Genomic DNA, 27303 nt, shown 5'->3' with positions numbered 1-27303 from the left:
TAAAAAAAAAAGAATTAGGAATACAATTTTTATTAAAATAGAAAATGGGGAATAAAAGTTATAGAATGGATATGAAGAGAGACCTTTTCCAAACTTTTATTTGTGCACATTCAATTGAAAAAGATAACTTTTACAGGTTCTTTGGTGCCCATATTCAGCATACAAAAATGTAAAAGACTATTCACAAATGAAACACATTAGCTCAAACTGGAGAAAAATAACAACACAAGGATTCAAGGTAGTGCGCGCACCGTGACAGCTCTGCCTGCGGAGGCATGAGGGCTACTGCGAAAATAAATAGCACGTCCTTCTGTAAAAGCAGCAAGTCATGTCTTGTAAACTTCCTTCTTCTGTCACAGCGAAGTTTGAAACGAAATCCAAAGGGCCTGGAGCTTACACTGTAGCCGTGAAGGAATAAGAGAGTCTATTTCCTCAGTTACTGTTGGTCCAGTTTTCCTTTTGAGTCCAATGTGCAGCAGGTTTTAAAAGGTGCTCAGTTAGGGATTCTAACCAGTTAAGTGATGAATTATAAAATTTCTTTCCTGCTTTCAAACACAAACGGGTAAATCTGTTCCACGGCAGTAGCAACAGCCTTGACATTGGGCCCTGTAACAAACACAACGGAAGATGGGGTGGGTGAGAGGAGGCAAAGAGAGCACTAGGAAAAAGTTCATTTCTCACAACTAAAAATATCCAAGCAGTTTTGGGGTTATTGTTTTTAAAAAAATCTACACCCATAATTATACACAGAGTCGTAATAAAAATCAAGAGAATAATTTTTTCCAGACAATTAAAGGGAATCTGACATAAAAACGTTATTCATCTTGTTTCAGGGCACCAGTGTGAAAAGTGTGTACATAAAAAAAGCTGCAGACAAGGAGTGTGCACATGAAGGAGAATAAAAAGCACTATAAAATGCTTATTATTAAAGGAAGAAATGACAAATGGGCCTAGAGAAACTGGTATCCTTTTGGTCACTGTAGCCTGGGATGGTTAGGCTACAACCGAAGCTCACGGGGGTACCGAGGAACTCAGCAGAGGACAACAAAGCTGCTTCCAAAGTAACCCGAGGCTGTATACTCTACGTGGTCCGAAAATGCCCACAGAGTTACCACCAATCTGGTCCTCCCCCGCCCCCTCACAGCTCACTCAACAGAAAACAAAACAAGCTCAAGGAAATGAGGTGATGCTACATATTAATTAATCCATATAATGCTAGGAACAACTTTTCAAAAATGTAATCTTTCGTTTAAATAGCTTAAAAGAAACAAAGAAGTAGACAATAAAAAATATTTTCATAGTATTTTGAATAAAAATGCTTTCATTAACTACACATACCTCCTTACTAGAAGGATCCTAAAACCATACGTATGCACCCACTGTGAAATCTGACAGTACTGACCATGTCTTACGCTGGTCCACTCCTTCCTGACTCAGTTTACCCTCTCCAAATAGTGTAGTGCTTTGCCCATGGGAACCACAGAGTATGACTGAATTGTTACAACATTCCATAAAATATTCCAGATGTAAATATGTAATGCACACTAATTAACCAGGTCAATCGTCTTAGTTCGTTATTGAGTTGTTCAATTGTCTATTAACGCAATAAAGATAGATCTCACATATGCATCGTTTTGTTCTACACTTAGTTGAGAGATTTATCAGTGCACTTCGGAGCCCCTCAGAAGCCTGGGCTCCTTCTGAAGAGCAGAGACAGGTGAGAGGAGGGAACGGACAGGCCTGCTCCTCACCGCTGTGTCTTTAAGATTCAGGCACAGCCCTGGCTTTGGAAGTCTCTGAGGTAGTTGTGGAAACCCATGGGATGAGTCAAAACTAAAACTTACTTGTTGGGCATTTAATAATGTGAATAATTTTTATTCTCCTTCAAGGGCTGAGGGAATAAAAAGAAAAACTCCAGCACACCAAAGAAATGTCCCTTAACTCAACTGTGCCAAGAGTTGGGCCTCATTCCCAACTGATGTCTCTGCACAATTTATAACATAGTAGCTTTAAAAATCACCCCGCAAGGCTAATGCTACCCTTTGACATCTAGGCCTAGTAGGTCGTTTTGAAATGACCCCTTCCACATGCTTGACTTAACAGATACAACATAGTACACATTAACATGTACAAATAGATACCATTGTATTTATATATTTTGCTTATCTAAAACCTTCATCAAGTTCATAAAAATGGGTTTCTCTTGGGTATTTTAAATAAAAATATCATAAATTTAAGAAATACTATTATGGAAATATGTACTAGAATATTCCTAACAGCTGCAAACTGGCCACTATCCGAGTGCCTGAGCACCACGCACGCACCGGACACGGGCAGCGACGAGGAGGCGTGATCTACAGACCCACACAACGCGGGGACAGGTCTCCCCGGGAGGATGGCGAAGGAAAGACGACAGACACAAAATAGTACAGTATTAGATTTCAAACTAGTCTATAGAAGCAAGTAAAAGTAATCCACGGTGTTAAAAGTCAGAAGACTGACAGCCCTCGAAGGGCACAAGTTACTGAAGGGGACAAATCAGACATCATTTCTCCTTTGGCAGGGGTACCTCTTATTCAATAGATAAATGACAAGCTTGGTTTCACGATCGTAAAATACCTGTTACTGTAATACTTCCTGTTGAAAAGATCTGTAACGTAGCTCGTAGAGATTTTATCCGATAGCACACAGCAGGATGAAGTTCAGGTTCATAACTATACAAAAAAAGCCACAATGTAAATATTTATAGTGTGACAAGTAATTTGAAATTTGGCAAGTCACCCTGATTTTTTAAAGACCTACCTGGCATGAGGTCTGTTGTTCTTTGTGAACTCTGGCAAACGGATTTCAAATGGCATGTTACATACTGCTAAAACGTTAACAACCTTAAAATCTGTAAATATTACCTTTAGGAGAGAAGTAAAGCTCAATAAATTACTTTGAAACAAACAAAAAATCTGCTCATCACAGAAATTTTTAATGATTAAGTTTTAATTCTTAATATATAAGCAATTAGATAAAACAAATCTTAAGCTTGGCCCGAGGATTTCATCAGTAACACATGAAATGCCGTAATTAAGTAACTCAAAAGTGTCGCTAAGAAAATAAACAAAATCTGACTAGAGCAGCTCATCCGTGGTCTTTTGAGTCTTCTGTTTAGAGTTTAATTTTTTGATACTTTAAATGGGATATTTAGTCTACTGAGATAGGAGAGCAGACAGGAAAAAAATCAAAGCACAGTCCTCTCAAGAGTCAAAATGAGAAAGCTGTCACTTTAAAAGTCAATAAATAAATAGCTGAGCGCACACTGAACTTCAAAGATCAGACTCTGTCTTACATGCAGTAAGGTAAAACGGCAGTTCTGCGAGTTTAGTTAGATGCTTGTTTTCTTTAAGGGAACAGAGTGAAAGATAAAGTGATAAAATTGTGCTTTTAATTCATTGGGATTTCTCTCCACAATTCTAATTTTATGCTAAGACAAGAGGCTCTAAGGCTAAAAATAATGTCCTCTCAAGTTAATAACTTTAGCAACTCCTATCTGTATCTTGAATGGATTTATTTTATCACCTTTTCAAACATTCCTAGTAAAACCACAATTCTGGATAAATGTACCATTCTCCAACTCAGTACCCGCACAAGATACTTGTAGAAAGCCATAAGATCGTGCGATGTGGCCCCGCCATCAACTGGGCCTCCACACTGCCCCTCCTGGGGCACCCCGACCCCACCCCTCACAGACCCTTCAGTGCGTCCTCTCACCTCCCACCTTAGGAGACTGAAGCCATCAGAGGGAACCTCCTCCTCCCATCACTTCCCATTCAAACTGCAAACAGCCTAGGCTCACCTCTTTAGGGACTATGGCTCATCTTTACCTTTCTTTCACTTATTATTTGCAAGTGACCTAGCAGGTCCATAATATGTATTAATTTTATTCCAATTTTGCCTCTTCAAAATATCTGATGAGGGTAACCTGCCAGCAATGGTCACTGTACCAGTGGGAGGGCCGCTAGCTAAAGTGTACGTACCAACAGGTCCTGCAGCTCTCTGCTCACCCTCATGCTCATCCCACTCGAGACACGATTAGAAACATGTTTTTTGGGGGGTGGGGTGGGGCTGAGGTGGGGGGGGTGTCGAGGTTGTTTTAAAGTGAGAAGAGAGTTGAAAGGGTAGTTAACTTAAAGGAAAACAAGTCTGTGTCTCTCTATAAGAAACAATCTGAAAAAAGCCAGGATCCATTAACAATACCCACACGGACAAGTTCTGCTACTAAATTTTTACACTGAAGAACAGTATTAAAAAAACCTAGAAAATGGTCATGAGAGTAGTTTCTGTAGAGACTTCTTTAGTCTATTAAACTCAAAATTTTAACTATACAAAAATAAAATCTTGAATAGCTGCAGTTTGGATATTTTTGAAAATGTTACCTGAAAACCTAGTTTCTGCAGACAGCGGGCTAAACGTCTGGCACCAAATTTAGCTTCTTCTTCACTACAGTTTTAAGAGGAAAAAAAAAAAAGACTATCATTCAGGAAGTCAATTTTATACTGAGGAACATGACAAACTGTACATGTAATTTTGTTTCTATGTCTACAAATGCTCCTTCCACGAAGGGAAAATTAAAAACCCAAGTAAAATTTACCTTGTTGCTCCAGTGCAAATAATTTTTCCTGAGGACCAAATTGTAGCTGTAATTCTAGGTTTTCTAAGCTTCATTAATACTTTCTGGAAAAAAAAAAGGATTAATTTTTATATATGGTTCTGCTCTATGTGGCATTTTTAATGTTTAAATACTATTCCAACCTTACCCAAGATCAAAATAACTATTCTCTAAATCACCCACCAATTCTGAAATCAAATACCACATTGAACAAAAGAATGCATTAATCCAAAAAGACATTTAATTAGTTAAAAATACATGGTTTGTATAAATCTCTCCCTAATACCTGAAAGTGATGGACTACAAAGTATGTACATACTCCATCTCTCACTCCGCTCCAGTCCCATAACTGGAATTTATAGTTTGCACGGACCCTCAGATACGGCAAATCTGTTCACACCCCAGGAGTTTTGCAGTGTCTGAAACAGTGTTCCTTCTTATTTTCATTTCACGTGGGTCTCTCACCAGACGTCACTTCGGCAGAGGCTCCTTCCCCTACTGTTCCCCCAAACCCCCATCCGCTCATCACTCTGTAAGTTCCCCCCTGCTTCCTCTGCTTCATGGTACTCATCACTGCCTCATAGTGTCTCACAGCTGAACCACCTATTACATATTCATGTTCCATATGCACACTGTGAATGCAGGAGAAAAGCTGGAGCTAGGTGTAATTTCAGATTTCTTAGATATGACAGGCATTTAAAGCGATGGGTTTAAATAAAATTACCTACAGGGTGAGTATAAGTAGGTCAAGAACTAAGGTCCAAGATAATATGTGAATTTAAATTTTCATTGCAACTTTTCATTTATGGAATATTTATCATATGTCCATTATGTATAAGAAACATTTACTGAATAATGTAACACATGAATGAATGAGACAGTATCCTTAAAACACCTGTTACATTCTAAGGTCTTCCCTTTCTCTATCAGGTGCCACATCATCAAACTAGAAAGCTATTAAGTGTGGGGCTATAAAATTTAACAAACATCCAAGATAAAATTTGAACTAAAATACATTATAATATTCCAAACACAAGTAACTGCAAAACACTACACTGCATTTATTCTACATTTAATTGTCTTTCACCACCAACTTGCCCATCAACTCAGCCTTTTCAGTTAACCTTCCTAGGACAGATGACTTCCCTGCCATATGGTGTGTTAAAAGTTCCAAAGTACCGTTAGGCAATTTGATCTCTAAACATTTTAGCAGATATATTTATTCCTTTTAAAATGAAGATGGAATTGTTGATGAACTTGAAAATCTTTGTGTGTCATTGAAAATTTCAATTGAATTTAATTCATCTTTACTTAGTTTTTAGTACTGAGAACTAATAATAATTTACCTAGGTATACTGGCATCTAATTTTTAGAACTTATACAAAGCCTTCATATATATCCTTAATTTTCATAGAAAAATATAAGATATATATCTCATCACTCTTTGGTTTATAAAAGTCAAATGAACCCCCACTGTCATTTGTAATGTTAATCTCAAAACACTAAAGTTTAAAAGCAAGTTATCAGCTTTCATTCCAAATATTACAGGTTTAACATTTAGAATGCACAGATTAGGATATAAACCATATTTTTAGCAATTTGTTACTAAAAAATACCAACTATCCTGGTTAATTAAAGAGGGCTATGACAATAAAATTTACTACCATCCACCATCCATCCATCCATCTACCTACCTACGTATTTTAAGGCACTATTCAAACGTAATTATATTTGAGTAAGTATACACGAAAGTCAAGTCCTCTTCTTCAGTCAAAAGAAACTGAGAGAACAGCATAAAATTCTTTGCTAGGACGTGGACATAAGCATCTCGAAGAGCTGCTCTTCCATCAGAGCAGGGGCCACTTCTTCAGGGCTCACTGTTGCAGCCAGTGCAACCAGAACATGGCGAGACGCTCACAAACTACGTGGAGAATGAGCACATTTCACTACAGCATTCACAGCACTACATGAGTAGGCTCTGTAGCATACATACCAACATTCAGATACTTACTCCAACATCGCGCTTATAAATTACATTTGCTCCCTCCAAAGCAATCTTCCTTAAGTTCAAATGGCATCTTGTTCTAAAAACACAGACTACATTTGTAATTAGAATGTCCAATGCAACATCACTGTCTGCATCCATTGGGGTAGTTTAAAAACTTAGCTTCCCACCACGAAGATCACATCCTGAGAAATAAAACAAAATAAAGTAATTAAATGTAAATGTTCTCTGAAGTTTTTACAAATAGTCTTGAACACTAAAGTGAAAAAAGTAAATCTATATTATTTTTGAATGTTAAATCACGCCTTCCTTTTCCCACTAAAAATGCCATTTAGAAAAAGATAGCATGTCAAAAACATCTAACTTTCATTCTTTAAATTTTATAATTAACTTTTTATATGCCAGGAGGCTGCCAGTTTTTTCTCTTGCTACTTGCCTTTACAACCACTATGTTTCAGGTGTATCACAGGTAATTCTCCAAACACACCAAGTTCAAGGGATGAACTTCGTGGTTCCAATGTCTAACCATTAATGGTGCTATAACCTATCTCACACTTGCCAGAGCTATAAAAAGCATGACCTATTTTTCCTCTACTTCAAGTAGAATAATTGACTTAAGTTTAAAGGAAGCAGGAATATTATTTATAACATTAATACACACACTTTTCTCATTTACTAGTCCTTCATTCATTATCCACTTACTGAATACCTACCATACAGTAAGGATACTGGAGAAAGAAATGAGTAAGGCCCAGTCTTTTGTCCCCAAGGAGCTCACAGATCTGTGTGTGTGTGTAGGCAGGGGGAGCTCTAGCAAACAGCACAACACCATTTTTATCAAGATCACAATCTTCCAAAATACCTATCTTTTCAAAAATACTGATAGAAGAATTTCCATAAACAAACACAATGAGCCCTAGTTTGTACTAAGCGTAAGACCCACATTCCGGCCAAAAGAAAGATCTCTGACTGGGACTCCACATCTTAAACAAACAACTAACGATAATTCAGCTTATCTAATCCACAAAGAGAAAATCAGAAAATACTAACAGTACTATAATGATCTTTAAGATTCTTTGCAGCCACAAAATAACTAACTAGCATGCTTGGTAAGGATTCAGATTATTATGTGACTAAGAAAACGGAGATGCCAAGAGTCCAAGTAAAGAAAATTCAGTTTTGCTTTGCTGCCTTTCAGTGCCCTAGGACACGATGACAAACCAGACCCCAAGACTTCCAGGACCTACACAGGGTTATACTGCCTCTAATTCTGCGTACAGGTTGTACCTCAAGTTCACTGTATTTTCTCACTTTCATGCTCCTTCCAACCTGCTTATTTCCTTGTGTTTCTGTTCTTTGTGCGCGTTTAAGCAATCTCAACCGATTTTTATCTTTAAGGTGTGAAGCAGGGCTGGCAGTGGCCCTGATTAATAGCCATATAGGTAGATTAATAAGCAGAGGACAGAGGCAATTCTCAGCACTGATCTTATGCAGCAGGCTCAATGCCTGACTAGCCACTTACTAGTTATGAGAACTTAGGCAGGTTATGCAATCTGTCTGTGCCTTAGTTTTCTCATTTGTGATATGTAATAATAGAAGGTGCCTACGAGATGGTGTTATATGGATTATATGAAATGTATGAAAAAGTACTTAGCACGTGAATCTGGGAAATAACACAAAAATGACAGTGATTATGGATACAATAGGTCCAAATCAACATGAAGAACAGAGATCTCTAACCATCACTTCCCATGACTATATTATAACTGTGAAGTCGAGGCTCCTAGCTGCTCACCCCAACATCCATTCTGCCCTTCCTTCACAAGCAACGGAACCCAGACGCCTAGCTGCGTACACCGTGGCAGAAATAAAGTACTGTACTTTTCAGGTTCTTGGGCAATAGGTACAGCCAAAAAGCCACATGACTCTGTCTGGTCAATGAAAGGTAAAATGAAATGGTTTTGTGTCTTTTGGGAAGTCGGTTAAAAGGTGCTGTACTAAGCCGGCAAAACCCCCTTCTGCCTTTCTGCCCTTCTTCCTTCTTGCTGCCTGGGGTCAGGATGTGAGAGCTGGAGCTCAAGGAGCCATCCGGAACCATGAGACTATGAGGAAAGGATGGTAGAACAAAAATGGTTAAGGCAGAAGCAGCTTGAGTTCCTGATACCATGAAACTCCTTATTATCCCTGTACTTCCTAATCCAGATTTCACGTTAAGGCCCTCATGTTGAATTTCTGTTGTATGCAGCTAAACCTAATCCTAATTGACACACATCCCATGAGAATAAACTACAAAAAACACTCCTTAAAGAGAAATTACGTATCAAGAAACTATGTCAAATCTATTGCTTCACAAGGATTTTTTACATCAAACAGGCTAAAACAAACGGACTCAGATTTACTTCTCTGAGTAGTATTAAACTAGGGGACTGAGGGGAGAGTTCAAGGACAACATGTAGGGTAAAAGTATTGCAAGAAAGAAGGGGTAAAGCAAATCTTTGTGAATGCAAAGAAGCCTTGAAATTAATTCAAAATTTATGATTATTTTTGTAGTTCAGCAGCTCAAATTCTAAAAATGAGGTCACGGACATAGTTCATCATGAGTAGTGTTCATATTTTAGATTAGTAATGTGGCAAGCAGCCTCAGGAAATACTATTGCTTTAATAGGGTTTATGAAGTCAATACTTGTTTTTTTTTAAAGATCTTGTTTATTTATTTTTAGAAAGAGGAGAAGAAAGGGAGAGAGAGAGGGAGAGAAACATTGATCGAGTTGCCTCTTGAACGTCTCCACCTGGGGACCTGGTCCACAACCCAGGCATGTGGGTAGTCTTTCAGGTAGGGTGCCTTTAAAAGTACTGCCCTGGCTGGTGTGGCTCTGTGGATCGAGTCAGGCTGTGAACTGAAAGGTCACTGGTTTGATTCCCAGTCAGGGCACATGCCTGGATTGTGGACCATGTGCCCAATAGGGGGCGTGTGAGAGGCAACCACACATTGATGTTTCTCTCCCTCCCTTCCTCTCTCTCTAAAAATAAAATCTTAAAAAAAGAAAAGGAATGCATCTTGAGAAAAATTAAACTGAGCAAAGTATAAATAGGATTCTTCATTGTAATTCTGTTAATAACAGAGCAACTGTCTAACTTGAAGGGACTGGTTAAATAAAGATACAGCAGTTTTATGTAACAGACTCCTAAATAGATTGTACAAATTATAAAACTACACAAATGTAGACAGAGGTCCAAAATGTGGAAAAAATTATGTTTGATTAGAGTTCATTTTGGTGTATAGACCTATGCATGTACTTACATACTTATACAGCCAAGATGTTAACAATTATTCTATTCAGAGAGTTGGCATCTGAGTGACTTAAATTTTTTTTTTCTTCTCTTGTTTTGTAGTCTAGATTTTTCTTTAAAAAAAAAACAAATATTAGGTTTACTAAAAAAAAATAAAGTTAGTTCCGTTTTGATTTAAATGTAAATCATCAGTTATTTTCCCACTGCCCAATGCCTAATATTAAGACATGGTTTAATCAGGTGTTTTGTCCTGTTTCTGAAGTAAATACCTAGTGTGAGTTTAAATATAATCTTCTGAAAATAAAAAGCAAAGTTTAAAATTGCACCTTGCTAACTTCAGGAAATGTCACATTTCTAATTCCTGTTAAAAGACGTTGTAGAAGTTGAAGCAACTTCTTCCTCAATTCATGATTTTATAGACAAGAACATATTGTGTTCTTTAGTGATATTTAAAAACAGTACTTCAGCAACCTGCAACCTAAAACATCACCTGGAAAATACTGCCACCTGCTGGCTTTTAAGACAACTTGCACCCAAGGCTACTACATTTTAAAATTTCCACACCAGGATATTGAAACTGAAAGGCCACAGTAAACGATGTCATAAAAACGAGGCAAAAATTACTCTAAAATCTAACAAAAAGCTCCAAAAAACCAAAATAAAACTTAGAATACAGAAAAGTTGACTCTAGCTAAAGTGTACTGAAGTTGCATATGAAGATACTGAGGGAGGGGCCTAAAAGGTTTAACAAAATTACCATCAATGATTTAAGAAATGGCAGAAGGGACAGACTGGGAATAGACTAATTTGCAAACACAACATGAACCCACATGGCCTCCAGGGATCGTTCTTTTCTAAAAGTAAGACATGCCACCTAAGCCAGCTCTTCTCTATAAAGCCCCGAACTCGCAGACTCGGAAGCAGACATTTGTGCAGTGATCCCAACCCACTGTGGCACTTGACGGTCTCTCAACACGTGCGTGGCCACGATGGAGGCAACCGAACGTCTGCCTTTCGAGAGAGGGTGTCCTTTTGCACCTGTTTAATGAATACACCTTACTTCTTTTCTTTTCTGGAAATTGGTAACAGTATCACTGTACCTCCCAGGGTGCTTCTAAGGATTCAATTTAATCACCTATGTCAAGTACACAGCATACGACATGTTTGTTAAAAGGCAGCCGCTACTGTATGATAGCTTCACATGGTTGAATATTGTAACTGAACAGTATTCAGCGAATTGATACAAAGCTTGAGGAAAGTCACACTAACAGATGAGAAAACCAAGACCTTAACAGGTCAGGCGGGAGTCAGCAAAATACAGCAGCAAAAGGGCGAACGCCTGTTCTGTAAGGAAGGTTTTGCTGGAACAACCACGCTCGCGTGTCTCTGTCGGAAGGATGGCCCAGCTGAGCATTCCTGACAACGACCAAGCCACCCATGGTCTGAATGAGTCACTATCGGGGCTTTTACGAAAAAGTTTGCTGTTTCCTGGGCCCAATGAATCAATACCAATATGATAAAACTTAACACTGATTAATGTAAAGTTCACATTTTTATTAAAATGACCACAACATCTGTATATCATGGTCGTTCATCAGAACCCCAGTTTGAAGTGAACAGCTCTAAGAGATACAGATTCTGAATGAAAAAGATATTAGGGAATTACTGTTAATTCTGTTAGTGAAAGAGTGCTTATGTAGACAAATATGCTTATTTTTTCAGAGATCATTCAAGGGGGAATGTCATGTCTATAATTTATTTTAAAATGCAGTTATTTTTCACCGTCTGACCTTAGTAACACACAGATGTGGGTACAGTTTCAGGTGGCTCCCTTAGAATCTGGAGTCTTACCACAGCAAACAGACAACCTGAGATACCTATTCAGAACAGATTTGGCTAGTAAGGTGTAACTGTATTTTAGGACAAAAAATGCCATGTTACTGCTTCAATGCTTAACAATTGTTAAATCGAGGGGATGGATAACACGAGTGTTTGTTACACTACTCCCCCTACACATCTGTCTGAAAATTTCCATAATTGTATTGAATAAAAAGCTGTTTAAGACAAAGATTTTTCTTCACAATAGGTCACACTAAAACACAGAGTTTTAGTTATATTACTTTAAAGAAAACAAAATAAACAAACAAACAAAAACCAAACCCCAGGTTAGATAGGAGAGTCCAGGCAAAAGGAAGAAGTAGTCTCTAGAAACATCTAGAATATCCTGCCCTTATTATTTAAAGAGGGTACCACTGTTTAGAGGAAAGGAGGATGATATGGGATAGAAAAAGAATTGTTTGAGAAGAGTCTCAGGACATTTAGCACAAGAAAGGAAAGATAGCAGTTGTTCTCAAATATCTGAAAAAAAAAAAAAGGAAACATTTTTATTTTAAGAGATCACACAAAAGTAGGTTTCACAAAGCCACATCAAAAAACAAATACTTGCAAAGTAGTGGGTGCCACAGAAGTATAAAAAGAAGAAAGAAAGAAAGAAAGAAAAAGGAAAACAAAGGGTCAGGGAAGGCTAGATTATTAATCAACAGCTAGGAAAGTTACAGAACAAGTTTTCTGTTGGGTAGGAGATGAGACCAGATGGTTTCTGAGATCCCACCTAATTCCCAAATTCCTGAGTCCAACCCTTAGATGAAGCCCCACTATAGACAAATTTAGGGATTATGTACTACATTTCTATTTCAATTCTAGAGCTAGCATGTTAGTTTAGTTAAGTTAACATCCCAATTCTGAACGTCCCACTTCTCAACGCACACTTGGGTTCCAGGGCCAGCAGAGGAGGAAAGCCAGGCCCACTGAGGGGCAACGGCAGACAGTGGGCAGAACCGCACCGGCTCGCACCGGCTCCCACCTGTCCGGCAGGGTGGAGCTCTGTCAGGAGGACCTATTCTCGGGCATGGCCCACTGGCTTACACTTTAGGAACCAGTCCTCTGGGCTGGCATTTTTGTATTCTAACCACACGAAAAAAAAGTTACTAATAATATGCGTGGTCACAGAAATCCTTGTACTTCCCAAGGAAAGGACCATATATCATACCAACATATAAGACATGTAACAAACGCTTAAATAAAAGCCAAAGTATTTGATGTACAAAAAAAATCATCATTGTATTAGGGTAAACAGAAAGTTAAATCACATTTACTGCATGTCTGCAACTACTGATCTCTGACTCAATCTAAATACCGATCTGAAGACTGGTAAGCAGACAGCATTCATGTGAATGATTTGCATCAACATAAACTGTTGTAATTTTAAAAAGTCTGTATTAAGAAAACTACAAAAAATTTTATTGGAAACTGATTAACAATAATAACTGAGGTTGCTAGCAACTGTCACTTAAAAAAAATAGTAAAGAGGAGTGCCTTTTATGCTTCGGTCTACAAAAATATTTGTAATGATACCTAAAAGGGAGTGAAGAAAAATTTAAATGATGCTGATTTTCTGAATGACTGTTTAAGAAAAAATAAGTCAGTGGTTTAGACTCTCACGAAGAAGTTCCAGCTACAAAAAAAAGAAGTGTTCAGCAATTTAAGAATATATAATCTAATACCCACCCCATATCAAAAATGTTTACGCAGTAGCCTACTCAAGAATTCTGTGGCCCTGGCCAGGGAGCTCGGTGGGTTAGAGCGTCGTCCTGATGGGCCAAGGTTGCAGGTTCAATCCTGGGTCAGGGCACATGCAAGATCAACCAAGGAATGCATGAATCAGTGGAACAGCAAACTGATGTTCCTCATTCTCTAAACATCAGCAAATAAAAAAGAATCTCACTATTTCGGAATGTCCTACAATGGATCTGTAGGGGAAGAAAACGTGGGGGTCTAAGATGTGGGCCCTCACAGAAGACACGTGGCAGCTCTGAGCCGCTGCTGCCCTCACTTGCCCAGTGCAAACACCGCCATTTACACGCCGCGTGGCTGCTCCGAGGGGTTAGTGAGCACCTCACCAATTAAATATGCTCGATGAATGTATTAGTCAGAGCTAACAGTGGCATTAATTTTAATTAACGGGTAATTACAGATAACAAGACAAACAGTACACCTTACTGAATACAGACTCAAATTTGGGGATTCAAACTGAAAGATGTCAATTTTAGCATGTCCATTCCTTATGTGAAAGCAAAATTTTGGATAGATTTGGTATTTCACGTTGATGTCTTAATGTATGGCTTTTAAAAAAGGTAACATGTCATTTTCTGATTACCTAAGAAATACGCAAAGGGAAAAAGTCACCCATTACCCTGCCACGGTGATAATCAGTAAACTTTTTTTCTGTGCTTATACAGACACACGTTTCGAGTCTGCTAAATCCATGCACTTATCTGTGCGTACTAAACAAAACCGGGGCATGCGAATATACTGCCGTATCTGGTCAACAAGGAATTTTGTACAAATCTTTGACGACCTGCTATCAGTGAAAAACAGCAACACTGAACTGATTTTTCTTGCATGCTAAAGAGGGTGAACTTTTCAATTATTACTAACTAGTATTTATTGTGTTAACTGTCTCATTCCTTTGTTCATTTTCCTTCTGAGATTTCTTACTGATTTACACAGGCTCTTACATGTAAAGAACATTAATGTTTTGCCTGCCTATTCTATTCCTTCCACTAAAAATGATCTATCCCCACTGTACACCTGGCTCCTCCTACTTGTTCTATAGCTCAGCACCATCTTCTTCATCCAATCAATTCTCTAACAATAGACTGGAAATCTAAGCATTCAGTCTCATGAGAGGGGACGGGGATTCAGCAGTAAACGAGACCTGGTGGAAGGAACAGCAAGTGTTCTCAGCTTGGAGGTGAGTTAGAAGTACAAGCTGCTCAGGCCTTTAGGAGGGCCAGGAGGGCCAGGGGGGCCAGCACAGCTGGGGTGGGAAGGGTGAGGGGGAAATGGGCACAATACCAGGCTAGAGATGCGGGCAAGGGTCAAATCATACCTTCTAGGCCATGTTAAAACCTTCCATATTTATTCTGAGAGCACAATGAGCTAAAACAGAAGCAAAAGATGACATGATGTATTTGTTTTTAAAAATCTATCACTTCTGGAACAGGAGAATGGGCTGGAAGGCAGGAATGGGCAGCAAACTCAGTCAGAGTCCTCAGTGCAGCCGCGCTGGGAGAGATGGCAGTGGTGGGGCGACGACAGGGTGAAGGAAGGTGGGAAGAGGTAGAGAGAAGAGAGACATTTTCGGGAGACAGAGTGACTGACATGGGGAGGAGGGAGAGGGGGCTGGAGGAAGACTCCAGGTTTGTGGCCTAAGATACTATGTACCACACAGAAACCCAGAGGGAGGGGAGAGCAGGTTTACAGGGGAGATGGTAGAAAGAGGAGGGGTTAGGGATCTGTTTCAGACAGGCTGGCCTGAAACTTGCGAGGCATCCAAGAGGAGAGAGAGAAAAATCAGGTAAGAGTCCACTGCTCAGGACAGGTCAAGGTCTAGACTGGAGGTGAACATTCGGAAAACCTAGTATAGAAGGTAACTAAAACCACGATGGGTAAAATAAGAAATCAAAGGGACTAAGACATCTGATCCGCAAGACTGAGGCAGAGTAGCCCTCCTCTGAGTCCTACTACCACTGCATTTTTCTGCAACCTAGTGAAATTGCGTACTTATATATGTTTTCTTGGGAGGTAATAAGCTTCTTAGATGCACGATCAAAAATTACTGATTTCTGCCCTGGCCGGCATAGCTCAGTGGATTGAGTGTGGGCCTGAGAACCAAAGGGTTGTTGGTTTGATTCCCAGTAGAGGGCACATGCCTGGGTTGCAGGCCAGGTCCCCAGTAGGGGGCACAAGAGAGGCAACCACATACTGATGTTTCTCTCCCTCTCTTCCTCCTTCCCTTCCTCTCTCTAAAAATAAGTAAATGAAATCTAAAAAAAAAAATTAATGATTTCTGTGCCCTAGCCTTGGCATAGTTCCCAAGGTAGTAAGCACATTCAATACAGTGGCTGTAAAAGCTTAACTGTTAGCTTGAGCTGAAAAAGCGGTGTCTACACACACACACACACACACACACGTTTAAGAGCTCAGACTCTGGGGCAGCTTACTTGGGTTAAATCTAAACTCCACCATTTATCAGTCATGTGACCTTGGGTAAGTTACTTAACACCTCTGTGCCTCAATGTCCTTACTGTAAAATAAGGCAAATAACACCCCCTACCACAGAGTGTTGTGAAAATTGAAATTTTGTGCAAAGCATGTAGCACAGTACTTGCACATGGTACAAAGCATTCAAATTTAACTACTCCCATTGTTACTACTATTATTCTCCTTTCTTCCTTCAACCATAGTCAGAGAAATGTTAAAAAAAAAAGGATTTCCAGTTATTCATTGTGGTCTTCAAGCTTTGAAACTTAAAAACAGATCATATTCCTTCAGGTCTAAAAACAAGGGATAAAAGTAAGGAATACAATTTTGATGTATCTGGCAAATAAAATTAGTGTTTTTTAAAAAACAAAACTAAATTTAATAGTGAATTTTTAAAAAATCCCCACTAACAACAAAAACATTTCAAACAAACATAAATAGTTGTTGGTTTCTGTTTTAAAATGTAACAAACCTGTTTATTATGTCCTTTTCATTTAAAATGTAAGTTTGTCATGTTCGTTTCATTTCAAATATAAGGCATCAGTTTTCTCCACGGGTCTTACAAGTGTCCCTATTTCTCATATTATGGGTGATCATTTAAAAAGCTAGGAAGTTTCTCTTCTTCTAGAGAATCTTGATATGTGCCCCCGAGTTATCCATATGGAACTATAATTCATGAACCTAACTCAGCCATTATGCTGATGCTAATAAAACAGCATCATTTTGTAAAGGTTATTGTTTTCTTTGCAGGTATAAATGTTAATTCACCAGGCAGCTAGCAAACCAAATAAACCCTCTCTCAGCTTCTGTGCGGTGTCACGGCTGGCATGTATGAAGTTCGAACTTCCCTGTATTCTGACTTATTTCACAAGTGTGAATGCAGGGTTCAACCGTGAACTGCTGACAGCTCATCAGGAATTTAGTCAAAAGAAAGCACTGCAAGGTGGAAACACAACAGGCAAAATTTCCTGTTTGACAGTCTCCTTTCCACCGCTTTCATAGGTTCACCCTTCATGTAAAGTGCCTGCTAGTGCAGAAACCTGTGAAAGGTCTGTGTCACGCATGACTGTCAAGTGAAGAAAGGGAAGGCAAGTCTATGACATCAGCTTCTTAGAATAATAGTGCACAGAGTTCACACTGTTCTAGTTAAAAACAGTTTTTACTGTTTAGTAAAAAATGGAACATAAATAAAAGCAAAGAGGATTGCACAATAAATGCCTTTCCATATATACACATGATTAAGAACTTCTGGTTTTACTCAGAACTGGTCAGATTTTAATTGATTGAGGGCTGTGTCATTCAAAAAATGATAAATGATATGGAGAACTTGACTAAAGATCAGAGGAAAGCCATAAATTTTTTAAAACTGGAAACTAAGGTCCATGAGAAAAATTAAAGGACAAATGATTTAAAACTAGCACAATGGTAAACTGAGTAATTAAATAACATACAAGTAAAAGGAAGGATCCTGACACAGAACACACAACAAGCGTGATGAGGAAGTGTTAGGGTTGGAACATTGGTTCTTCACAAGATGACGACAAAACAGACAGACAGAAACCTATGAGGAGGCTCAACCCCCAAAGACATTTTTAACTAACCGTTGTAGGGTCCTGATTTTTAAAACATTTCCAAGTTGTTTCTAACGGGCACCTGGTTAAGAACCACTGGGCTGAAACTCCATACCATAATAGGTCACCAAAATAATGGAATGTTCCTTTCAGTAAGTAGGTCCTCAAAAAGGGGTATATTCTCTAATCAGGACTGTTTATCACAGAGTATTTCAAGATTTCTGTACTCTGTTTACCGTGCGTTTCCTTAACTCAGATTCATGCGCCAGATCATCACAAGCTGCCTTCTGCCTCTGCCTCTGCGTGGTGTACAACACTGTGAGTGAATGGCTCACTGCTGAATCCAATGTCACAGCTGAAACTCCCTCACCTGGGCCCCTCTGGGGCACACAGCACTGGGAACCCCGTTCTCAAAACCCTCCCTCTGGCTTCTGAGGCACCTTTCCTAGGTTCTCCTCCCATCTCAAATACTTTTCCATCTGCTCCTTAAATCAGAAGTTCTTAGCTGAATTCCACGACAGGCCTGTTTCAGCTCAACAACAGGTTCCACGGCCGAGGAGCCCCCTGCGATTATAAATGTACACACAAATTTGGGTGTATACCTGAGGAGGCCATTGTTTTCTCCATATTCTCAAATGAGTTTAAGGTCCCTGAAGTTGAAGATCACTGCCTTAAACCCCTTTCCTCATTAAGCTTTCGGGTTTCAACTGCTATACAGCAATGTGTGGCTCCCACCATCAACCCTGCCCTATGAGAGATCTGAAACCATATTCCTGTTTGGTATACTCATTAAATTAAACCAACACATCCAAAATTAATCAATCCCCTCAGAAATACTTGCTGTTTTAATTTGAGTTAATGGAGCCACCATCCAACACGCACACACATGAATCAGAAATTTCAGAGTCATCCTTCATCTCTCCTATACCCAGTTAACTTCTAACTTCTTTTCTGCATCCAGAGCATCAGTGTTTTATTTTAGGCTTTCCCATGTCACGACGGCTACAGCCTTCTAATGGAACGCTCTGCCACAATCTGGTCCATCTACCAAAGAGGCAACCAGAATCACCTTCCTAACGGTGCCACATACCACTTAACATGTCTTGGCTCTCTTACATGGACAAAATAGAATCTAACTTGTTTTGCTTGGAATGCAGCAAGCTTCACATTTCAAATGCACTTTTTGTGACCTTTTCTACTTCCAATACATTTTAGCAGTCTCAACTTTTTACCAACCCTCTTGTATTCAACAGCAGACCTTTCCTGATTTTATATCTGCCTAGGATGCCCTTCCCCATTCCTTCAACTAACAAATTATTACTCACAACTGAATTCATTCAGCATGCAACTAATGTGAAGCCAGCACGATGGCTAGACACTGGGAGTGGAGCTCAGAACAAAGTCGTAAGGTAAGGAGCCCTCATGGTAGTTGTATCCCAGGGACAGACAACAAATAGAGACACAAATTTAAATAGAGAACATACTCTATGTTAGAAAGGAATTAAGACGACTCAAGAGAAACTATAGGAGGAATGATCCAGGAAGGCCTCTCAATTTCCTCAGAAATGAGAAATTCTTAACATGAGCTCTTGAAGGGTAAGAAGCCCGCCACAGGCAAGGCTGGGAGGAAAGCCCCAAGCACAGGGCACAGCAGATACAAAGGTACTGATGTATTATGACTGCCCATCAGACTGTGGGCGCCACGGTCCTCGAAGAGCACTGTTTCATATAAATGTGGGTCTTTAAAACTTGGGTTAGTAACTGGCACTTGGTCATCAACTCAATACACAGTTGTGGATTAAATGAGTACTTTAAGAACTGTTAAAAGAAAACACTGTGAAGGTGGAGAAAGTGGGGACAGTGGACGTCTTTCCCTGCAGCAGTAAGAATCTCGGGGGCCCAAACCACTCCTCATCTCCAACAGTACCGTCACTTCCTCATTTCACTTTGTTATGTTGCGCTCAGTGCTCCTGCACCCGACACGTTATTACTGCGTTAGTTCAGACCCCCAAATCCTGAAGGGCGGCTGTGTTCCAGGAGCTTTTACAAATACAGAAATATAACACATCTCTGACATAAGGAAAGAATTACTTTAATTAAAACACATCTATAGGCCCTCAGCACTTCTGATATACATACTTCTCTTCTCCTCCCCTGAGAGTTATGACCTCCATTTCACCCCCGAGGCCCTAATTCATCCACATGCTAAATTCATTCCCTGACAGCTGCTTACGGACCAGCTACCCTGTCAGTCGCTTTAGGCCCAGCAACCATCCAGTGAAACAGGGTTTGGTGATAAAGCCACTATTCCTCTCTTCACAGAGTAGTGAGGGTGAGGATACAACACAAGACAAATTAAGTTACGAATATAGTTTAAGACACCTGAAAATCTTGCAACTTAACAGGCCAAAACCAAAAAGCCTAGAAAGAGTAAATTAAAAGTCACATATTCTTAATGTGCATACAAATTAACAGTTATCCAAGTAAATTTACCCTACACATTGAAGCAGAATTTTCAGGGTTACTGGCCAGCCAAGGGTCTTCTCTGCTATACTGACCTAAAGACTTACAATAGCAATATGCTGCTAAGAAAGTAAAAGTATTATTAATACAGCTTTTTGTCAGCTGTGAACTGTTAAGACATATCACACGCCCCTCATATCAGGCCCCCCCCCCCCCCCACCAAAAAAGAGTAGGGAATTGAGTTAAGAAATCTAATGTGTCTTTGAGATTAGCATTATGAAGTTTGTGTTGAGGACAGTGCAATGAATTGGTGACTGTGTCTTCAACGTGGTTGTGCCTGCCTCCTACAACCACCTAACCTGCCACCAGCAGAGATGCTGGGGGTGTGGTCAACCCATGAGCAAATATGGGATGCTCACTAGGTTGCACATGCACACGAATAACACCCAAGAAGGTCACTGTGGCCATAAGCAGGTAAAAAAAAAAAAAAAAAGGCTTTGTGGCTCAACAAAAGTATCTGGTAAACTAAAAAAAAGTAAGTTAATTCTTGTTTCACAAAAGCTTCAGGTTCACCACAAATCTTAGCTGACTGGGTGCAAACAACAACAGGTTCTGTAAATGCTGACCATACTCAAAAACCACATACCCATCTTCATTCCTCTTTGCACTTTTAGGTTACACATTTGCTTTACTAGCTTCATATCTCAAGGACAGTAACATCTGTTGCCTTTGTTGGAAGGAACAAAGGGAAACATTAACAATGTGTTAGATCTTTATCTCAAAACAGGCAGGCTTCATTATGGACAGCAATACTGAAACCTTGGGAGACCTGTTTTCCTGAAAATCCCCTAACACACTGTGTGTGAGAGAGCGAGTGCAAGAGAGAAATAGCCACAATCATTTCCTTGCTCATCTCGATATTTTTTAGATCCAGAACCCATGAAAACTATGATAATAATATTAACAATATTGTATCAATGCTAAATCTACTCTGGTCATTGTAGTTATTATTCGAAACAACAGTATCAACTAGACTTTACTTTCTTTAAATAGAAAAATAAAACCCACACCTCTAAATATAGGCATATTTGCCCATCTTCTTTTGCAAGGGGTATAAAAACCAACTAAGACAAACAAAAACAGCATTAACACAAAAAAAGGAATTATAAAACTTTACCCCTGTACATTTAAAGCAAAATATACTTTTAATAATATATTTTATATAAACTTCTACTGGATTGTCCAAAAAGTCCATTTAGTTTTTCCCATAAAATAAAAGACACATTTTTTAATTTTCACTAATAATTTTATTGATTTGGATATTTTGACTATGTTGGCTATTTCCTGCATGGTATAATGTTGATTGTTCTCAGTTATTGTCTTAATTTGATTGCTATCAACTTGAACTGGTCTACCTAACTGTGGAGCATCGTCCAGCAAGGAATCTCCAGCGTGAAACTTCACAAACCACATCTGACACGTTTCATCCGTCACAGCACCTTCTCCACACGCTGCACAAATCTTTTCTGCGTGTGTGTTTCAGTTTCGCTTGTACCTTTCTTGAAACAATAAAGCATAGTATGCCAAAAATGTCACTTATTTTCTTCCACCTTCAATATTAAAGTGGCTTGTCACAATACCATCTAACAAAACTGTTTCAATAGGTCAAAGACAGCTAAGCACTACTAGAGCCATCTTAAGGAAAAAACCAAACTTTTTGGACAACCTAATACATATTTAATAAAAATATTATTTCAACAAAAAAAACCTAAACCTTGGGTAGAAGCCAAAATAGGAAAAACAGTTTGCAATTCACTGTATTTAAGCACAAATATTTATTTTCTAGTAACAGTTTCAAATGCATATGTTAAAACTAAACTGTAACATTTGGGCTTGACTTTAAAGTTATAGCCACTTCAGTAGCACCTAAAAAAGCTGTAATCATCAAGTTAACTCCCCTGACTAGGTAGCCTCAGTATTTGGTGTTAGCCTTTTACCATAAGCAAGTAATTCTGCAATTTTATGCAGTCATTCTAGAGCCACTTGTATCGCTTGAGCAGGGCAGCAGTTTCAGCTACCGGTAAAGTTTACAAGGTAGCTACTATCTAGAACATTTATAGTGACACAGAAAACTCAAGTTAAATGGCTTTACAATGATACCACTAAGTTTCAAGTTCACCATCATTTAAGGTTATACAAGTAAAAAAAGTACTGTCTTCTAAAGAAAGACTAATTCTGCCAAATGAAACCACTGGAGTCTATTGCATTTATTCAGAAGTACCATACAGCTAAACAAGCAGTCAGGTCCACAGGGAAGTAGCATTTCAATGGTTTCAACCTGCAGTGCCAGACAAGGCTTTGTTGGCCTTCCTTTTCTAAGAAACAGAGAGGTCTTTTTTTACTTTGTCCATCTGCCATAAGTGATAACCAGATGCCTTTGTGACAATTCAAAATTAAAACAAAACTGCTCCCGCCTTCCAAAACTTAACAACGAGAGGTGAGTCCAACAGTCAGTGATCACAGAGAATTTCGATGCTTCAACTGAAAGCCTCCAAATGAAAGAAACGCAGCGTTCAAGTGGTCTTCTGGCTCGCCTACAGTGCACTACCAAGTACCACTGCTACTAGCGCCACCCGATGCTTTTCCCTCTGACCGTGCCGAGCACTGTTCTCAGTGCTTCGCACTCGGTGACTTGCTCTCGCCGCGGTGAGCAGCACAGCCACCATGCTGAATGAACACAGGCAGGCTGCATTCAGAGTCCCTTCTCTTCAACCCTATACTCACCCGAATCCTAAGAAGGTGTAACTAATCTTGATCAAAACCGTTCTGTCTCAGTGAAAATGCTTGTAATTTCTCAGAAGGAGGAAGTTTAATGCATTTAATTAATTAAAAAAGTTATTTCTTTTAAAGTTGTGAGTTAAAAGACAAAAGCCTACCATGGACCAGTGTCTACAGACAGATGTGAATGGCGCCAACCACAAGGCCCTAACTGCATCCGCACCTGTCCTGAGAACGCGCCGTCCTTTAGCACGCGGCGTGGTGTTCGGGGCTCTTGGTGCAAGAGCACCGCGCGGCTCAAGTGGCCCTGCAAACCTTTGTGCTGCATTTTTTTTTTCTGGTGAAATTTTAAAGTTTCATTATTAACTTCCACAGGAAGGCTGATTTGGCCTGTCCCACAACTCACCTTAGTGTTTTTTTTTTAAAACATTTTATATGATCCCTAGGAGCATGCTTCCAGTATAAAACTAGGTATTTGAAGCAAATTCTGTATTTTATCATCCTTTAGTCACAAGATAAAACCAGGTTTGCACAATTTCTGACATGATCCGATTCCTTTCGACTAATGACACACTTCCGGAATCTTGCTTTTTCACAATTACACACACACACACACCATCTCTCTTCTACATTAAAGGTTGATTGCGTCTATGTGGCTCGAAAGATGTTGGATACATATATACATTCACCCTTCTGAAATTTCCCAAACTGGGATCACGTGACGAGCAAACACGGTATCTACACAGTAAACCATGATTTTTATTGTTTGAATTGGTTAAAAAAGTAAAAATAAAAAAGCCCTAACCACGTTTAAGAAATTTTTGCTGCTTATAACTAGCAGCCAGAATGAAAAGTTGAAATTATAGGGATACAATATTAGACTACTAACAGATTAGATAACAGATAAAGGTTCCCCCATCCACTAGATTAGTCCCCTGCAGTAAAATAAAAATGTGCATCTTTCTAGTAACATTAGCCTTCCAGGTACGCACACCAGACATGGACACACAACGTGGTGGTGACGCCCAGTGCAGAACCCCAGGAGCCTTCTAACGCAGCAGGCAGGCACTCGGGAATCCACACACCGGAGACCACGGCACCAAGCAGTATGTGAGAAAGGACTTAAAATTCAGACTTGTGTCTGTCATATTTCGGTATCCATGCATGTCATTTCTCTGCTATCTACAAGCGCGCAAAAAGCACCAGAAGAAAAACATTTTTCACCCAGCTCTGCACACCTGATGTGGCATCAGGCATATAAAAGGTATAACGAATATGGGCGGAAACTGCAGGCAATCTTTATTCGTAATCCAAATGTCACAATACAGTTAAATTTTCAAGACACTACAGGTTTTGACTAAGAGACACTGTGGAAACATTCTACTGTCAACTCTTCTAAAATCAATGTCAATGTTATTTTTCACAGCAATAATAATTTCATCACACGGTCTATGATGCAACAGAAGGAAATCACCAGGTTATCGCAGGCCTCCTTCACCTAAAAACAGCGGTGATACACACTCAGCTGTATCATACCATAGTTGCTGATTTACAGGTAATGTGCCATGTCCGTAGGAAATGACACTCTACGAAAGTATTCAGCTGTGTATTTCGTATGTATTCATCCTACTTTATAACAAACTCTGTATTTGAATACATCCACAAAAATTTTCCAGATGAAGAAAAATGTGTGAGAACCACTTCACTTGTCCCCCTAAATCTGGCAAAGTGATCGGAAAAGGCTGATGTTAAAACTTTTTTAGACTAAGAATTATGAAAGTCTAAGGTTCAATTAAAAGCCCACAGCAGGCTCTATAAATCTTCTACCTTTAAAAAAGTGACTGGGTCTACAATGGCAGTGTTACTTCTGAACTTCTAAAATACTTTTTATTCTGCAAGTTCAAATATTGTTCCATGCCTTATTTCAATCCAATCTTTTAATCGTCAGCATAGGGCTCTTACCTGTTGTATTGCACAACCAACAGTCACTCAGAACGAACACAGAACACCTGACATGCCACTCCAATTCTCCAAATAAAGGGGAGGGGTACAGAAAGAAAACGCAACAGACAAAGTAACGTTAATGAAAAGGATATTTGGCCCAGGACATATAATGAAAACTCCCAAAGAAACAAAAATACTACAAATAGCATAAAAAGTCATTTTGATTAGGACACGATTAAGTCAGGAGAGGAAATAAGACACCACCAAATGTTGGGAATGTTGTGGCAGACAGCAGGGCAAGCAGAAACTGGACTGTTAATAAAGATGGAAGGCTTGACTCCCCACCCCCTCACAGCCCTCCCCCGCCTCAAACATGGAAGGAATAGAGGTAACAGCAACCAAGGTCTAGGTGAAGCGAGTGTGATGGCAGCCTTGGCACCGAGGATAAAATTCACTGTGTCTCATATGCATTATGAAAACCCTGGGGCTCAACATCCGACAGCCCCAAATGTGGCCGCCTGCTCGCATGTCCTTCACAGAACAGCTCTATCCTTCCTTCACTAACCTAAAGATAACAACCCTGAGTTTTTCTTCTTAGAGCATTAAAATGCAACTTTAAGTTTCCCAGTGTTTTATATATACTTCCCATCTTTTAAAAAAAGAAACTGCCCACCTCTTTGCACATGAAATTCCTTTAACAAGAGACATTGAATCTCCCAAGAAAAAGCCAGAGTGAAAAACTGTACTCCAGCATCAGTAGAACTCAAGAACACACAGCAGATCATCACAGTTTCTGAGGCTGGTTTTTGAGGGCAGAGAGTACAAAAAGAGAGGGCTGGGAATAGGGATGACACGTTTCTGTTTAAGAGAAGCCAGGCTTAGCAAAAAAGGTAAGGGACACACAGAAGCTGGGCGTGACCAAATTGCTTCTGTGATTTATCAGTTTTATTTTCATCTGCAATCATCAAGTTTATATAAAAAGCTTTGTTCCCACTGAACACAAAAGTGGCATTATTGCAGTATGTTTAGGTGGCCTTTTCAGCATGCCACAGGAAAACCTCATTTACTGACCTAGAACAGTTTTGAAAAGTATAAAAGCTTTAAGTAATTAGTGATGTAAGGCGTAAAGAGGTATCATAAACTGGTATTTAACTGGACATATAAAACTGAATAATCTTTTGAACAAGATAGTGATAAAAGCTTCTTCTCCATTTGAATGAACTGGCATTTTCTCAAACTTTCAAAGAGACTGCAGATTATAGCTGAACCTTTATCCTTATATTTCTTTCTTTTTCAATTTCCCCAGGGAATCTGCCATTGTTTCTTCACACAAAAAATCACACCAAGCTCGTTTCCTTTTCTCGAACCAATTTTAAGGCACTGTTCTCAATCTAAATACACAGGTCCATGCTGGGTAACTGCCAGCGTCGCTCTGGAACTGCAGGTGACAGATGCAGCCAGAGAGCTCACAGATGTGGCTGCAGTCTGAGCCTTATTGCAAAAAGCACCCTGTCACAGCTCGCAGATGCACATCTCGGCAGAAGGGAGTTTTAAAAACCGTCATTCCCAATTAAATTTACTTTGAGGATTCCTACTGGCTAATACCATTAAGCTCTTCTCCGGACTCTTGCCCCTGCTCAGTCCTACCCACAATTCATTTTATCTTCCTCAGTTTCTAGATCCTTCTTCATATTTTTGGTTAATAAAAAATAATAATAATAAGGCGGGGCTCTCGGCGAAGGTGATATCTGGAAGCCCTCCCGCTCCGGCAGAGGCTGCTCAAGTTTTAGGGGAAACAACAGACCGCTAGCATCTTTGCGCGATCCCTTTTCCCCTGGGTAAGGGCTCCACTGAGACAGACGGGGAAGCTCCCTTCTCCCGTCTTTCCCAGTGGTTGCTAACACGAAAAACAAAACCCCTCTTTTCTTATCCTATACCCCCGTCGGATAACGCTCCCAGGCAGTGATGCCCCACCCCCACCTCGTTATCCCTAACTAGATCCCCAAATGCCACCCGGTTCTAAGAACTGGACCCTCCCTAAGCTCGCGGACCAGTTTCCCCCACCTGAGCGCCTCTGCTCCACTCATCTGCCCCCGCACACCCCAGCCCCAGCACAGCCGCTGCTCCGCACACACCCGCCCAGCGCCCGGACGCCCCGCACTCAGGCCGCCCAGTCGCCCGCGCTCTCCCCCGCCCAGGGTCGCCTGCGGGGTTACCGTGGGAAGAGGGGGCGGCGGCAGAGGACGCGGCTGCAGCGTTGATGCCGGTTGCGTCGGACGCGAAAGAGAAGCTGGAGGACAAGGATGATGATGAGGCGGGCGCGCTCCCCAGTCTCCATGGAACTCCCGCCCCGGCCCGTTGCTAGGAGCCCCCGAGGCTCGGGCTCCGTCTTTCCCGCTTTGTTGTTCCGGGTACGGGCAACTGCTGCTTCCCCGCGACAATAAATAGACGAGACGCAGGGGAGCATAGAGACAGCGCGCGGAGGCTAG

General features: G+C 40.0%; 1 protein-coding gene across 3 annotated transcripts; it reads right to left on the bottom strand.

Moving 5' to 3' along the window:
• Positions 1–83: 83 nt before the first annotated feature.
• TBPL1 (TATA-box binding protein like 1) lies at positions 84–27303 on the bottom strand. Of its 3 annotated transcripts, XM_045188799.2 has the most exons (8): positions 27031–27164; positions 9964–10066; positions 6669–6847; positions 4640–4722; positions 4425–4488; positions 2803–2906; positions 2620–2714; positions 84–606 (listed from the first exon to the last, which is right to left on the bottom strand). In XM_045188799.2, exons 3-8 carry the CDS (start codon positions 6801–6803, stop codon positions 527–529), a joined length of 561 nt encoding a protein of 186 aa, XP_045044734.2. In that variant the 5' UTR covers positions 6804–6847; positions 9964–10066; positions 27031–27164; the 3' UTR covers positions 84–526. The 3 variants fall into 3 exon arrangements, with proteins under 3 accessions (XP_045044734.2, XP_045044733.2, XP_024407650.2); XM_045188798.2 differs by lacking the exon at positions 9964–10066 and having other exon boundaries at positions 6669–6741; positions 27031–27303; XM_024551882.4 differs by lacking the exon at positions 9964–10066 and having other exon boundaries at positions 27031–27260.

The sequence above is a fragment of the Desmodus rotundus genome, chromosome 11 (genome assembly GCF_022682495.2).
Source record: "Desmodus rotundus isolate HL8 chromosome 11, HLdesRot8A.1, whole genome shotgun sequence".
Taxonomy (NCBI): domain Eukaryota; kingdom Metazoa; phylum Chordata; class Mammalia; order Chiroptera; family Phyllostomidae; genus Desmodus; species Desmodus rotundus.
The sequence above is the reverse complement of the archived record's forward strand: the minus strand, read 5'-3'. Positions and strand labels throughout refer to the sequence as shown.